This window comes from Eulemur rufifrons, chromosome 1, assembly GCF_041146395.1.
Source record: "Eulemur rufifrons isolate Redbay chromosome 1, OSU_ERuf_1, whole genome shotgun sequence".
In the NCBI taxonomy this organism is placed as follows: Eukaryota; Metazoa; Chordata; class Mammalia; order Primates; family Lemuridae; genus Eulemur; species Eulemur rufifrons.
Window position 1 is genome coordinate 85,839,242 of NC_090983.1, and position 16,743 is coordinate 85,855,984.

At 33.5% G+C, this 16,743-nt stretch overlaps 1 protein-coding gene across 2 annotated transcripts in view; it reads left to right on the forward strand.

The window, feature by feature from the left end:
• Positions 1-16,743, forward strand: part of ZRANB3 (zinc finger RANBP2-type containing 3) — a 212,900-nt gene that overhangs the window by 124,564 nt on the left and 71,593 nt on the right. For both annotated transcript variants that reach the window (XM_069473214.1, XM_069473223.1), the window contains exons 6-7: positions 14,540-14,711; positions 15,846-15,962. In XM_069473214.1, the coding sequence (XP_069329315.1) occupies positions 14,540-14,711; positions 15,846-15,962 (289 nt within the window). The remainder of the gene's footprint in view (positions 1-14,539; positions 14,712-15,845; positions 15,963-16,743) is intronic.

Genomic DNA, 16,743 nt, shown 5'->3' on the forward strand with positions numbered 1-16,743 from the left:
AGAAAGCTATAAATACGATTTGGAGAAAACAGCCCATTCGTCAACCATGAGCACATTGAATGATCAATTGTTAGAGCTAGAAAAGACTTTAAAAGATTACCTAGTCCCCTCTGTCATTTTATAAGGTTAAATGGCTTTTTCTGTATCTGACTTTCTTTTACCATTTTTGGTAAAAATGATATTACATTTAAGTAATAAAGACTTAGGGAATGGCAAATTTAATGAATATTATTTTGCATAGAAAAAGAGGACACATAGATAACCCAGCTGTGTTAGTCTGTTTTGTGTTGCTATAAAGGAATACCTGAGGCTGGGTAATTTATAAGGAAAATAGGTTTCTTTGGCTCACAGTTCTGCAGGCTGTACAAGAAGAATGGCGTCAATGCCTGCTTTTAGTGAGGACCTCAGGAAGCTACCACTGATGGTGGAAGGCAAAGGAGGAACAGGCGTGTCACATGGCTAGAGAGGGAGCAAAAGAGAGAGGAAGGGTGCCATACTCTTTTAAACAACCAGCTTTCCTATGAACTAATAGAGCGAGATGCTGAGCAAGAGAGAGAGTGTTATGCCTTTGAGTAATTAAAACAAGTCTGGTTTGCTGAATATTCTAGAGCTAAAGGAAGAAAGTCTCAAGACAATGATGGAATTCAGTAGGGGTCAGATTATACAGAGTCTTGTTCTTCATTATAATGGCAGTCAAAAGGCATTGTAGCATGTTTTTTTTACTTTACATGTGGGGGTTTTATTGCAGTCAAATATACATAACAAAACTTACCATTTAACCATTTTTATGTGTACAGTTTGGTGACTTTCAGTACATTCTCCTTGTGCAACTATCACCCCTTTTCACCACTAGAACTTTTTCATTATCGCAAACTGAAACTCTGTACCCATTAAACAATACTCCCCATTTTTCTCTCCCCCAGCCCCTACAATGTAAGGTTTTAAAGCATAAGACATTCCTGATTAGATTTATAATTTCTGTTTACTTTTTGTGACACTATTTTCATATGGTTCAAAATCCTAAAAGATTCTATCAAAGAGTATATACACTGAAAAATCCCTTTCACCTAAGATCCCTTCCCTACACGCAACTGTATATAGTTCTTAATATCTTTCCACAGAAACTATGTGCATATTCAATCAAATTCATATGCTTTACAAAGATGGTGATGTAAGCATAAACATTGTTTTGTACTTTCCTCTTTTGTCCTCTTTTTGTGTACATAAATAACTCCTTTTTTGTGGTTGCATGTCATTACATTATTGGGAATATAGCATAGTTTCTGAGGTGGCAGGAAGTTGAGGGAGTATGCAATTTACAACTCATATTTTCACTGTGAAGTGGGAAGAACAATTGTATACTCAGAGAAATGGAAAGGTAGAGGGTTAAAAGTTTGATGAAAGTTGACATGGTTTGAAATTTTGCCAAATGGGAATGAGATAAAGAAATTAGTGTGGTAGGATTGTTAGCAGCACTGAGCAACCATTTGAGATCAGCAACTCTAGATTTGCTAAGGTTTTATTTACCCAGCCACTCCCAGCAGCCAGGAAAAAAGCTTAGAGTTAGAGCCATTCAAGATTGGATTTTTCTACCAGCTTATGATGCAGGAACTGTGGGACAAGGGAATTTAGGCTGTATTAATAAGAACAAAGCTAATGTATGAACTCAGAAATCAAAAGGGGTGCGGAAGGATGTGAAGACAGGAAGGATGTCAAGGATATGGAGAAAATAGAGCAGTCAGTTGACTGAAATATACTGATGAGATAGCAAAGACAAAGTGGGTGTAAATGAACAAGCAAGCAACCTGGAAGGATGCAGTAGGTAGAGAGTGGAATGTCTGAATTTACCAGGTAGACCTGTTTTGAGAACTGGATTTTAGCCATAGGAATGCTTGGAGTAGATTTTAGAAGGTCACTGGACACAAGCAGTGTAAGGAACTGAGAGGGAATTAAAAGTCGTATTTTAAGAAGCATTTTAACAAATGAAAACATATCTGGGAAAAGGTGACCAGAATGAGAGGAATCTCATATTCAGCTCTACAAATGCCTGATATTATTGATTGGCTACTATATTTAAGACATTATTTCAGAGCTGTGTAAGATGAGTAAGACATAGTGCTTGATCTTATGAAGCCTGTAGGAATTTGAAAAAAAGAAGCCCTCGGGGGAACAAGTTTTTAAATATTTAAGGATCTGTCATGTTTTAAAGGAATTAGACTTTTGTCTTTGTGCCTCAGAGAACAAAACTAGTATCAAGGAGTGGAACTTAATAGGGAGATGGATTTTGGCTTAATATGAGTATGAACTTTTAAAATATACATACTTATATATGTATCACTGTAACAATAAAAATGGAAAGGAAAAATACCATAATCCTACTATACCAACAAATTGTTTTCATTTTTTTTCTTTATTTCTATTCTTGTCCATATATTTGATAATTTTTCCATAGTTTTAATCTAGCTTACATGTAATGCTGTCAACTGCTGCTTTTCACTTACCAATAAATGCTTTAACATTGTCTTTACAAGTTGTTCTATTTCCTTTATTTCCTTACTAATTAAAGGTATGATAGCTTATTGCTTTTGGAAAAGTGATTCATACCTATTTTAACAAACCACACAAAGAGAAAACATTTAAAAAATATGTAAAAGGCGGTTGAAATCTCTCTGTCCAGAAATAACCATTACTGATGTGTTTTGGTAAGTTTCTCTCTAGGTAGCTTCTCTGCTTAAGTACATAAGGATGGATGGATGGATGAAGTAATTTTATATAAACAGGGCCATATTGTACACACTTTTCTGTAATATGCTTTTTTTCATTTAATACTATTTTTGGGACATTTTTCTATATCAATAACTAAAATACATAACTTTTATTGGCTACATTATATACTTTATATATAAGATACTATGCCATGTGTTTTAGGTGCATTATCTTTTTTCTGGTTTTTTTTTTTTCTTTTTTGAGACATAGTCTTACTCTGTTGCCCCAGCTAGAGTGCAGTGGCATGATCATAACTCACTGCCACCTCAAACTCCTGGGCTCAACTGATGCTCCTGCCTCAGCCTCCCAAGTAGGTGGGACTATAGGTACATGCCACCATGCCCAGCTAATTTTTTCTATTTTTAGTAGAGATGGGGTCTCGCTCTTGCAGAGGCTGGTCTTGAACTTCTGACCTCAAGTGATTTTCCCACCTCAGCCTCCCAGAGTGCTGGATTACAGGCGTGAGCCACCACACCTAGTTTAGATGTATTATCTTTAATTCTTTCAATAATCCTACAAGGTCGATGATAGTATGTCCATTTTATAGTTGAGAAAAGTGAGGTTTGGAAAGGTTAAGTGACTTGTCAAGTTACATAACTAAAAAGTGAAAAGAATAAGAATTTAAACATCCTTTGCCACTACTTTTCTTCCATTATCTTTCCAATATTTGAATAATTTGGTAATTCAATGTGCATTTTTATATTATTGACTAAATAAATAAATAAATGGACTAACTAAATTAACAATGTTCTCTAATAAATTAAGTAGTTGTTCCTTTCTTGGTCAACTTTTGTTTGCCTTATAATTATTTCTTTGTTTCCCATCTATTTGGTTTTCTATATAGCTGTTTTCTATATTGCTGTGTTTCTTTACTGAAAGATTCCAATAATCTGTCAACTTCCAACAGATCTTACAACACAGAAAATAATCCTTTTTTCTTTTTCCTAGGGTCCTCCTTCCCACAGTCTTCTGTTATGCTCCGATCTAGACTGGTTTTTCTTTAGGCCTGGTGCAAAGTTGTTATCTTAAATTTTCTTGTGCCATTCCTCTCTCATGGATCCCTACATTCCTGGATTCCATGACTTTTGTTTCTTAGTTTATTGCCTGGTATTTTAAATATTTTATTATGTAGAAAATTCAATATATACAAAAGTAGATGCTATGTCATAATGAACCCCTATGTATTCATCACCCAGTTTCAACAGTTATCAACTAATGGTCAATTTTGTTTTAGCTATATTCCCATCTATCTCCCCTGCCCTGTGTTATTTTGAAGGAAATCCTAGACATTGTATTTTATCCATAAAATATTTCAACATGTCTCTAAAGAGTAAGGAAGAATTCTTCTTAAAAACAATGAATTATAATAGCATTATCATGCCTTAAAAATTAAAATTAATAATCCCTTAATATAATCAAAACATCCAGGAAATGTTCTCATTTTCAGTTGTCTTCTGAATATCATAATTTTACAGTGTTGTGGGGTTTTTTTTAGTTTCCCCCTTATAGTTTGTTTGAATCAGTACCCAAATAAGGCTCACACATTGCAAATGTTAGATGTCTCTTAAGTCTCCTGATCTCTAGGTTTCTCTTGTTTCCTTGATTTATTTATTTTTAATTTGTCTAAGAAACTAAACTGTTTGTGTAATCAGATTTTGTTGCTTGAATCCCCGTGGTCTTAACACATTCTTCTGTCCTCTGTATTTCTATATTGGTATTTAGATCTAGAAATTTCCATTTTTTTGACAATTCTACTTTGTAGTGACATGTTCTTCTAATAGGAGACCCATTATATCTAAAGCCTCTCTTTTTATGATGTCAGCAGCTGTCAATGTTCAATACATGATCTATTAAATCATTAGACATTGCAGAATGCTGATATTCTAACACTGTCTTCATTTAATGGTCGTTATACCTCTATAAAGGAAAACTTCCCTGTATCTACTATTTGGACACTCAGTAGTTCAGTTTGTTTAGGAAAGCCAGGGTAAATGTTTTCTTTTTTATTTACCAGTTTTCAACATAAGTCGTTTTGCTAGCATCCTCCAGTGGTGTCCAATAAGAGTTTTTATTTTTGAAATCATCAAGTGTAAGTTCTGCAACTTTGTTGTTTCTGAAGATTGTTTTGGCTATTCTGAGTCTTTTGCATTTTCTTATACATGTTAGTATAAACTTGTTACTTTCTGCAAAGAAGTCAGTTAGAATTTTGATAGGGATTGCATTGAATCTGTAGATTAGTGCAGGGAGTTTGGCATGTTAATAATATTAAGTGTTTTAATTCATGAACAGGGATGTCTTTCCATTTATTTAATTTTTCTAATTTCTTTCTACAGTGTTGTGTAGTTTTCAGTGTCTGAAAGTTTACAAGTCTTGCTTTTTTCACAGATGATATTTATCAAGTTGAGGATGTTCCCTCCTAATCCTTGTCTGTTGAGTATTTGAGGGTTTTTATTTTTCACTCACATTTTTTTAATCCTATTTATTTATTATCCTTATTGATGGTCAAATTGTCCCACCTTTGACAAATGGGACCATCTTCAATTACTTTGTAACTTATATTCTACTCTTTTCATGATGATACCTCACTCCAGTTTCAGAGCAATTTTATATTTCAGTATCTAATGAACACATTTGGATTCTAGTTATCTGAGTTGGTGTTCTCTATCAGTTCTATTTGTAATCTTAGTCATTGTCATTTTACTCTGAATAATTTCAGTTTTTCAGCCTATCCTCCTATAATATAACTTCTGCACTCCACTTCCGCCCTCTGGTATGAACACAGTTATATTGGTTCCCCTTTCTAAATCTTCTCTAGTCTATAATATGCTTCTTGAGAGATACAATCAGAACTACATAGTCTGTTACATTTGTAGGACACCATTATTTAATGTAAGAATAGAGTATTCTGAATTTTCCTCCCTTCTGTCATGTGTCAAACTATTTCCTTGTGAAACTCTCATACCCATTGTGACAAAGCACTATGTGACAGCCATTTTGGAAAACAGTTTGACCATTTCTTAACAAAGTTTAACTTAAAATGCAAAACACTAATGAAAAAATGAAAGAAGACCTAAGTGAATGGAGTGGTATACCACGTCCTCAAATTGTTCTATAGACTCAATGCAATAACAATCAAAATCCCAGTTGGAATTTTGTAGAAATTGACATTTTAAATCTAAAATTTATATGCAAAGGCAAAGGATAGGCAAAGCAACTTTGAAAAAGAAGAAAAAACTTAGAAGATTCACACTTTTTGTTTATAGTCATCAAGAAAGGAGACACGCATAAATCAGTGGAATAGGATAGAGAATCTAGAAATAAACATATATATATATATAGTGTCTATTTTTGACAAAGATGCAAGGCAACTCTATGGAGAAAAGCTAGCCTTTTCAACACATACTCCTAGAACAACTGGGTATCCATTTGTAAGAAGAAGAACCTCAACCTATATCTCATACCATACAAAAAATTTAACTATGAAAGGATTATACACTCAAATGTAAAATCTAAAACTATACAGGAGAAAATCTTTGGGGCCTTGGGCTAGGCAAGGATTTTTTAAGTGGAAAAATACATGAACCATAAAAGACAAAAATGATGAATTTCATTTTATCAAAACATAAAATGTCTCTCCCAGACACTGTTAAGAGAATGAAAAGACAAGCCACAAACTAGGGCAAAAATTTGTAAAGGACATATTTGATAAAGGAATATATAAATTCCTTTATGTATATATTAATATATTTATAAATGCACAAATATATAAATTTATACATAAATATGTATAAATATAAATTTATGAGTATACAAAAGGAATTGGTAAAAGAATATATTAAAAACTCTAAAAACTCAGGAAGAGACATAATAATTAATTTTAAAATGATTAAAAGATTTAGAAAGACACTTGCCCTAAGAAGATATGCTAAAGTCAAATAAGCACATGAAAAGGTAATCAGCATCATTAGTCATTAGAGAAATGCAAGTTAAAACCACAGTGAGATACCACTACACCTGCATTATATTGGGTAAGATTTTTTAAAAGTGATAATATCAAATGGCAAAGATGCAAAACAACTGGTACTTTCATACGTCGCTGGTGGGAATACAAAATGTTCAGCCACTTTGGAAAACAATATAGCAATTTCTTAAAAAATTAAATATACACTGACCATATAACCTAGAAATCCCACTCCTGGGTATTTAGTCAAGATAAGTGAAAACATGTTCACTCAAAAACATGTATGCAAATATTTATAGTAGCTTTATTTATAATCACCTAAAACTGGAAACAACCCAAATGTTGTAAAGTGAACGCCCACCTTGTGATATATTTATACAATAAAATGTATTACTCATCAATAAAAAGTAATAAACTATTAATACACCCAACAACATAGACAAATTTCAAATGCATTATGCTAACTGAAAGAAATAAAATCTAAAAGGCTACCTACTGAATGATTCTATTTATATTATATAATATTCTGGAATGTGCCAAATTACTAGGGCAGAAAAGAGATCAATGGTTGCTAGGAGATGATAGGAGAAGGGATTGCTAAAAGGGGGCACAAGAAAACCTAACTTTAAAAAAATTAGGTCCAGGTGTGGTGGGTTGTTCCTATAATCCTAGCACTTTGAGAGGCCAGGTGGTAAGATTGCTTGAAGTCAGGAATTAGAAACAGCAATACCCTGTCTCTACTGAAAATAGAAAAAACAGCTAGGCATAGTGGCGCATACCTGTAGTCCCAGCTATTCAGGAGGCTGATGCAGGAGGATCACTTGAGCCCAGGAGTTTGAGGTTGTAGTGAGCTATGATGACATCACTGCACTCTCTAGTCAGGTTGACAGAGCAAGACCTGTCTCAAAAAAATAAATAAATAAATAAATTAGCAAATAAAAATAAAAAATAAAAGGTGATTTACAAAGTCAAAAGTTAACTCTGTGTATGTGTGTGTATGTGTTCATGAACACAGATAAGCATACATGTTCTTGGCCATCAACTTCCTGTTTTGTCGTCATAAGCTAATATTAAGTGCCTCTTGGGAAATTCCTCTTTTTAAATTATATATGATCAAAAAGGGAGATTAAAAAGTTTGTGTTTATTCTTTTGTTTGGAAAAGGAGAAATGAACTTTTATTTACTTTGTAATTCTGAATGAGAAAATAGCAATTCTAACCCCCCAAAAAGGTTCATGTTTTATACCTTCTTTAGAGACATTTGCAATTTTTTTGTTGCTAATTTTAGTTTGTTAGGAACTAAGTGTCCTTTGGGGGTTTTTTGTTTTGTTTTGTTTTGAGATAGGGTCTTGCTCTGCTGCCTAGGGTAGAATGCAGTGGCATCATCATAGCTCACTGCAACCTTAAACTCATGAGTTCAAGAGATCCTCCCACCTCAGCCTCAGTTGTAGCTGGGACTACAGGTGCACGCCACCACACCCAGCTGATTTTTCTGGTTTTTTTTTTTTTTTTTTTTGTAGACAGGGTCTTGCTATGTTGCTCAGGCTAGTCTTGAACTCCTGACCTCAAGCAATCCTCCTGCTTCAGACTCCCGAACTGTCAGGATTACAGGCGTGAGCCACTGTGCCTGGCCCTTTTTTTGTTTTTTAGACAGGGCCTTGCTCTGTCTCCCAGGCTAGAGTGCGGTGGTGTGATCATAGCTCACTACAGCCTCACGCTCCTGGGCTCAAGCCATCCTCCTGCCTCAGCCTCCCGAGTAGCTAGGACTACTGGTGTGCACCACCACACCCAGCTAATTTTTCTTATTTTTTTTGTAGAGACAAGGTCTCACCATGTTGCACATACTGGTCTTAAGAACTGCCTCAAGCAGTTATCCCACTTTGGCTTCCCAAAGTGCTGGGACTACAGGCATGAGCTACCTTGCCTGGCACCTTTTATTTTAATTCTACCCAAACCATACTGCTTCTACTTTGTCCTTTAAAAATATTTCTTTTTTCTCACTCATTTATACTTTTTTATCTATACACTTGACCTCTTTGATATTGCACTTACAAACTTGTTTTATAATTTTCTTTTATTGCCATAAAACTAACGAACCTGAAACATCAAATCTCTCACTTTGGGCATGGTGGTGTGCATCTGTAGTCTCAGCTACTCAGGAGGCTGAAGTAGGAGGATGACTTAAAGCCCAGGAGTTCAAGGTGGCTATGAATAGCTGCCGCACTCCAGCTTGTAGTGAGACCTCATCTCCTTAAAAAAATGAAAAAGACTATCTCATTTTTATAGGCCATTTCAAGGCCTTTGGAGAGGTTTTGGCAATTTTCATAGGATCATAAGTCCTTATCAAATTTACACAAGTGGGGCACTTTAATCTTAATAGGTTACAAGATTGCTTTTCAGTCCAATTTCCTCTCTTCGTATATATTTTTGCATTTTGTGGTGTTCGAGTGTCAGCACACATTTTGTTATCAAGCTAAGAGGAAACTGCTTTGGGGATACATTTAGTTAGGGTTTAGTGGGCTATATTGATGTATATAGTTAGGTTATTCTAGCTAACCTGGTATAGGAACGGTTTTCAGGAATGATCCTGGTGCAGGGCTGGCAGACAGAGTGCAGCAGGAACATGTCCTATGTGACTAGTGGAGGAGAGTCAAGGTTGAAATGTACAGAGCCAGAGGATAATGTATGAGTAATTCTTCCACATCTTACAGCTCAGATATGACAGAAGCATGACAAAAGTTTTTTTTCCCAAATTTGATAATTTTTTAAAAATTTTATACAACATGGCCATGAGTTGAAACTTGTAAAAAATTATCATTAATAAACAACAAAATTTGGTCGTCCATGCTGAGTAAAGACTGAATTATCCTATTTCCCTATAGAGAATATAAGTTACTGTAACCTGAAGAGGTAGTCAAAGCACAGCAGTGGAAAATGTAGAAAAAGCATTATATATGTTTAGTGGTTACTTAATAAAAATATGTTATTTTTCTGGATTTGGAAACATCTATATGTATTTATAAATTTTTAAATTATGTAATTTGTTGTGTCTTTTTTCTCATTTTATATATTTCTACTTAATTTTTTATTTTTAATTCTGTGTAAGTATTTAAAGTATCTAACTCTAAAATGGGCTTATTGTATCTTTACCAGCCAAATTTGTCTGTCAGGTCATGCCCTTGCCTGCTGGGCACTTGCCAGTCTTCTCAACTCTTCATACACTCCATTTTCTAGCATATTGCCAATGCATGTTTGTTTTTTGTAAATTATATTCATATTACTGTTCTAAGCATAATGTACATTTAAAATCTTATATGAAAGAAACGCTAAAAAACTAAGATAAGAATGCAGTGTATGCAGAGTTTCTTCCTGAAGCTCAATGGGTTGACTTGTGCCCCTCTAGGGTATACCTATTCCCCTACTTTGAAGACCACTGCTCTATGAAGTGGGGAGCCATTGAAAGTTGGTTTGTTTTTTTTTAGGTTCTTTTTGCTTTATTGAATTTTATTTGAATTACAAATGCATTAGTTATTTTAAACTATCAAATAGACAAAGTAAAAACAAAATGGGGTAACAAAACCTCAGTTTTCCCCTTAGACTTTTTAATCCCCACCACCATCACCCTCAAGGTAAGCAATGTTATTGTATCTTGATGCAAATTCTTTGGGAGCTTTTTCCATTATTATACAGACATACAAATGTATGTACACATTCTCACATATAATCCTTCACACCAAACATTACTCTGCAACTTCCATTTTTCATATAACATATATCTTTAACTTTCCTCTTATCCCATATATAAAGACTTAACTGGTTCTTATGAATAGTTGCCTAATATTCCATAGTTGGCATCCCCCGCATTTTATTCAACTACTCCCTAAACAGTGGACCTTCTCACTTTATACATGTAGAAATTGAGGATCAGGAAAATAAAGGCCAAGCCCTAAAGTGAGGAATGTTTCCTGGTCTCAGAATCCACGTGAACTCAGGTGTAGTAAAATTATCCCAAGTACCGCATTGAATATAATTTTCACATCGTTAGATATAAGTTTTCTTTTAGTTAAGCAGGACTTTGGAGTCAGACTGCCCAGGTTCAAATCCCAGCACCACCAATACTATCTGTGAGATGCTGGGCAAATTCCTCAACCTTTCTATTAATATATACCTCAGTTTCCTCATCTATAAAATGGCGATGATACTGGTACTTTACCTATCTCATAACTTTTATTGGCTACATTATATACTTTATATATAAGATACTATGCTATGTGTTTTAGGTGCATTATTTTTTTCTGGTTTTTTTTTTTTTTTTTTTTTTTTTTTTGAGACATAGACTTACTCTGTTGCCCCAGCTAGAGTGCAGTGGCATGATCATATATAATATAATATAGCTTTGAGTTTATGATACATTTATTTCTTCACATTTTATGTACATTGATGAGAGTCACCATTCTATCATCTTTGTGGCTACACAGTGTTACATATTATGTTAACATTTACCTTTCAGAATAGTTTTAGTTTTCTAGTTTAAGTCAGTTAATATCTTGTACATTCCATCTTCCTGAATATAGGGGTTTGGGGCGGGGGATTTATTGCTCTTTTGGGGCTTTTATTTATTTACTTTGTTTTAAAGATTGAGCTACATGAATATTAAATAGCTTTCCCCCCCCACAACTTAGTCTTATATATTTATTATATAATAGCTATAAATATTGTAAGGAGAACAGGAAAGCAGTCATATTGTAGAGCACTGTTTCTCAACCCTATCAGCTTAATGCCTACTTTTCATAATAAATGTTTTATAATTCTCCCCTTATTATATTGAAATGAAATTCATAGCGATATTAATCTATGTCCACATGTAATTTCAAAAATTAATGGAACCCCAGCATAACATAGAAGAGAAATAAAAATTAAGGAAACTATTAAATATAATAAAATATGTACTTAAATATGTAAATAGATAGGAATGATTACACCAGAAGATAATTTGAAATGAGTATATTCATATATTAGATTGTATTAACTGTAAGACTTCATTTATTTTAATATGTACTATTGTTTTACATACCACCAAGAGTGGTGCTGCAATTACACTGATACACGTCTTTGAATTTCAGAGATATAAGTGGGAAAATGTGAATCATAACATTGTTGAAATTTGACATATGTATAGAATAATTGTGAACACTTCTTCCACAAATGCAAGCTAATATGGCTGTGTGTACTTTCAGTTTGGCTACCCCAGTGCCATTAGTGTTAGTGGTATGGTTTTCTAGTGGCAAACCACTCTGGGTTAAGTTTCAAACAAAACAAAGTATCCCTTTGAGGTAACGGCATTTACAATCTCTAGAAAATTCATTGTATATCAAAACTGTACAAAAAAAATAACTTTGTCCCTACAACTCTGAGTTCTTGGCTCTTGCTGCCTGTCCTTCCACATAAAACAAGCATATTCATAGCTTCAACCCTGTTCTCTGCTTTACATTTTTGTTCTGTTTCTAGGCCACGGAGACATTTCTCTTGGTCTTTATCCCCAAATGTGAATTTTTGTTTTTTCTTTATATTTTATCTATCCTGAGTTTGAAGCAGGGAGGAGATATCAAAGGCTGAACTTACTGATCCACATTGTGTGGAAGGCTTTTTATCTGATATTTTAAACTATGTGTAGGTATTGCTTTGATAAAAATATTCTTTAAAAATATAGTTCTATTAATAAAATAAAAAAAAGAGCAGCTAAATGCTGTAGGCAGCCATCTAGTTAAAAGTAAGTTCTGGTGGCCACAACAAAGAGTACAAGGTAAACAGATCCTACTAAGGAAAAACTGGTCAGCTTTTTTTTTTCACAGTGTGCATCATTCTTACCAATATCAAATAACACACTGTGAGCATCCACTTCTAATGTTATGATACACAAGTTATAACATTATAACTTAACATCTGAAATAAATGATAATTTAAGCAAACAAAAGAAGTTATAAAAACAAAGAGATAATCTAAGAGCAAATATTCATAAGCTTCATGATCATAAGTCTGGGGCTGAAGATTGAGAGAGTGTAGGATACTGGGAAGGGAAACTGACAACTAATTTCTCTTCATCAAATTTTGTGAGTACCATCCCTTGTAAAATTGATAAAGCATGAGAAAATACTTGGTGCAGGACTGTGTTTCCAAGCCAAGGTTTTAAGAACACTAAATTTCTATAAGAGCTCATACCAAAAGACCTCCAGCTAGCATATTGTACACCTGCAGAATGTCTCACCTAAGTGAGAAGTGTGCTTAAGAATCTATTTTAGTGGAAAATATTTCATTTTCCAAAAAAAAGCTACAAACAAAACAACCCACCAACCTCTCCTTCCCATTATTGGTAGTTCTGAATGTTAGATTTTTTTTTTAAACCATGTGATCAAAATGTACCCAAGTATATGAATGACAGAGTAGGTGACAGAATCAGATATTGGCAAGTATTTTTTCATTTTCATTAGTGTGTGAATTTTTAATGTAAGGACATAAAGGAAGTCAAAATAATTCAATGAATAAGTTTTAGCAATTCCATTTATAATAATTATAAATAAACTCATTAATTTTTTATACAGTGGCAGCACTTAGATTTTTTTAAAACAATTTCTTATCGATGACAACTAAATGGTGTCAGTATCATTTTATCATACAGTACTATACTTTTCTAATCAAGTCTACATGCAAGTACATATTTTTAATATGTGTACTATTCCTGTATGTTTAGTTTAATACGTTAAACTAAAAGAAGTTAATGTTAGCAAGTTCCAAGTTTCTCAAATTGACACCTATCAAAATACTATTTAAATGGATATTTCTTTAAATTATTAATATTAGTAATCATAATTCAACCTAATAGGAATTTTCCCTTTAATGATTCTTTAGCAACTCTTTTCACTAGTGGTTAGTATGAGCCCCTAGGAGATGTTTGAGAATTTTATGGAGTAGTATTTTTATGGGCACAATGATAGGAGGCTATTATTGGGCCAGATGTCCTGATGTATAAGTTCAGTTGGTCTACTAGATTTTAACTCTTGTCTTAACATTTGCTCACAGTACGAGGTGCTTCCAACTGCTAGTCTTCTCAGGAGTCTAGAAAATAAGTTGTATTTTGCAAGCATTTTAAGTTGTTGCCTTCTTTCTTTTGCCAAGTCAGTTACCACTTGTCTGTCTGCATTGTGCCTTCTAAATATTTCTTGAAATTTCTTAATCTCAGGTGTCTCCTCTCTCATTCTCTCGTTCATGGTGGATTTGTGTGTGTTTTAAATTCCTTGCTGTCAACCTAGTGCTTTCAAAGGAAGAAGAGACCACCAAGTAATCAATCTGCTGTGCTTACGGCTCAATTAGAAATGCTAATAATATCTCCTCCTAGAGGGTACAGAAAATGTTCTAGGTACTTTTGGTTGTTATGACTGGCTGCCGTTCATGCCTACCTAGGGGCTAGATCTGCTAAACGCACTATCCTGTGTGAGCCCACCCAGAATGCTAGTAGCGCCCCCATTTGTAAACAATGACCTCGTGCAATTCAGAGTTATCAGTTCATCTCAGCCTTGCATTAATTCAGCATAAACTGTATGTTTAGAGTGACACTAACATTTCTCTAGTTGAGAGTAATGTCTAATCTTATTCATTACTATTTCTTAGGCTGAGCTTTTCGAAACTAATTTTCATTCAGAAATAACAATGCAAATGGTGTCATGACTCCTTATCATTAAAAGGAAGAACACACTGGGTAAATTATTTTCTTACTCTAGCATTCAGCTTTGCTACATATTTTTTCTTTATATTAACAGATATTTTGGAAAAAGGCCTCAGTGGGATTGTAGAGGGGCGTCAAATCTTAATGAACTTCACCAGCTATTAAGTGACATAATGATTAGAAGATTAAAGTCTGAAGTTTTAACCCAACTGCCCCCTAAAATCAGACAACGTATTCCATTTGATCTTCCGTCAGCAGCAGCCAAGGTAAGAACCCTTGTTTGATTGAAAGTCTTACTTTAAGTCATTTTAAATTATATTATTAAAGATTTTACATATTTTATATTTCACAGAAAGGTCCGCTTTCTTAAAATAGGTTTAATTAATAGAGTGTGTGAATTGGCTTTATATCATTTCAAGAAGAGAGCAGGAAGAGCTTAATTTTGATCATCAAATATGTGAACAGATACAGTTTCCTAGCGATTAAAAAAATATTTTTGCTGAATGTAGAAAACAGTACTTCAATTGCAACAAAGATTTAATATTAATAATTCTAAATATCGATAGGTTATAAAATCCAATAATTAGCAAGGGAAATTTTGTTTCTTGCTCTAGGGACTTTTTTTTAAATATAAATAGCTGTCTTCTAGAATGACGTGGATGCAACCCTATTCTTGAAATGCTAAAACTCTGTGATCTGTTATAAGAGGTGAAATTCAACATATCAGAAAGCCAAAAGTATGTTTTACCTAATCCATATCCATATTTACTTTGGGGGCATGTTTATATATTCTCTGAAATTTCTTCAAATCTAGACAGGACTTTGTTGACAAAGAGTTTTTCATTGTTTTATCTTGAAAGCTTAGAGTAAGCATTTTGTGAACATTGAGCAATATGTTATTTTAAAAGTGAGAATGATATAAGTTTCTTTATTATTTTAGCATTAGAAAGAAAAATGAAATCAGCATATGATATTATATTTTTATTTAACTAATATTCCCCAAGTATTTATGCTTATTTAAATAAAACCATATCTTTTTATAAAAATACTTTGCTATCATGTATATTTTTACTACCACATTTTCTTATGGATTTAAATTTTTATGTTCACTTTATAAAATATATCTCCTTAAGAGGAAGCTGTGATTGTTTGATTTATGATGTTAGCAAAGGGCTTTTTTTCCAACCACAACTTGGCATTGGTTTCTATAATTAGCATGAACATGTGACTGACCTACCTCTGCATTGATGTTTTTAAATGAACATGTTGGCGTCTTTGGGAATTTTCTTTTTATATCTTTCTATACAGAAAAGAAAAAAAATAGGACATGATTCATGACTGCATTAATTGTTCTATCCTTTATGCTATATTCCTAAACAATGTTATTTTTTCCCACATAGGAATTGAATACCAGCTTTGAAGAGTGGGAAAAATTAATGAGAGGTCCAAATTCAGGTGCCACAGAAACTGTCATGGGGTTGATTACTCGCATGTTTAAGCAAACTGCTATTGCCAAGGTACTCATAGACATATTCGAAGTAAATAATAGCATAATAAACACCACTATATTCATATATTGATCGTTTCTAAATATACAGATATACTTTGATGAGGGAGTATAATGTATATACATAAAGGATGTAAGTATATTCAACTTTATTATCAGCTTTTCCCATGGTTTCACTACATAATTACTGCAGATAATCTTTTTAATTTTAGTCAAGCATCTTCCATTGATATTCTGTTTCGAATATCCTACAGAGGTAGATAGGCTCACATTGTTTATCTAAAAGTGAAAAATAGAGGATTTTAGAGTTTAAATCTTATGTGACTATCAACTTACCATATATTGATTGTTGGGGTTTTTTTACCCAGCATGGTAGAACTTGTAAATACTAATGAGTGTGATTTTTTTATGACATAATTTTTTAAAGTGAGGATTGTTGGGGTATATTTACACAAAATTAAATTTGCCTTTTTGAAATGTATGGTTAGTATCTTAAGTGAAACAGCTCAGACACAGAAAGACAAATACCTCATTTTCTCACTTATAAGTGGGAACTAAATAATGTGTACACATGGCAGCAGAGTGTAGAATGATGGACAATATAGACTCAGAGAAGAGGGCAGGATGGGTGTGGCTGATGGGAGGTTGCTTGGTGAGTACAGTGTGTGTTGCTTTGGTCATGTATGCACTGAAAGCCCTGACTTCACCACAGTGTGATATATCAACATAGCAAAATTGCACTTGTACCCCATAAACACATATGGGGTACAATAAATAAAAAATAAATAAAT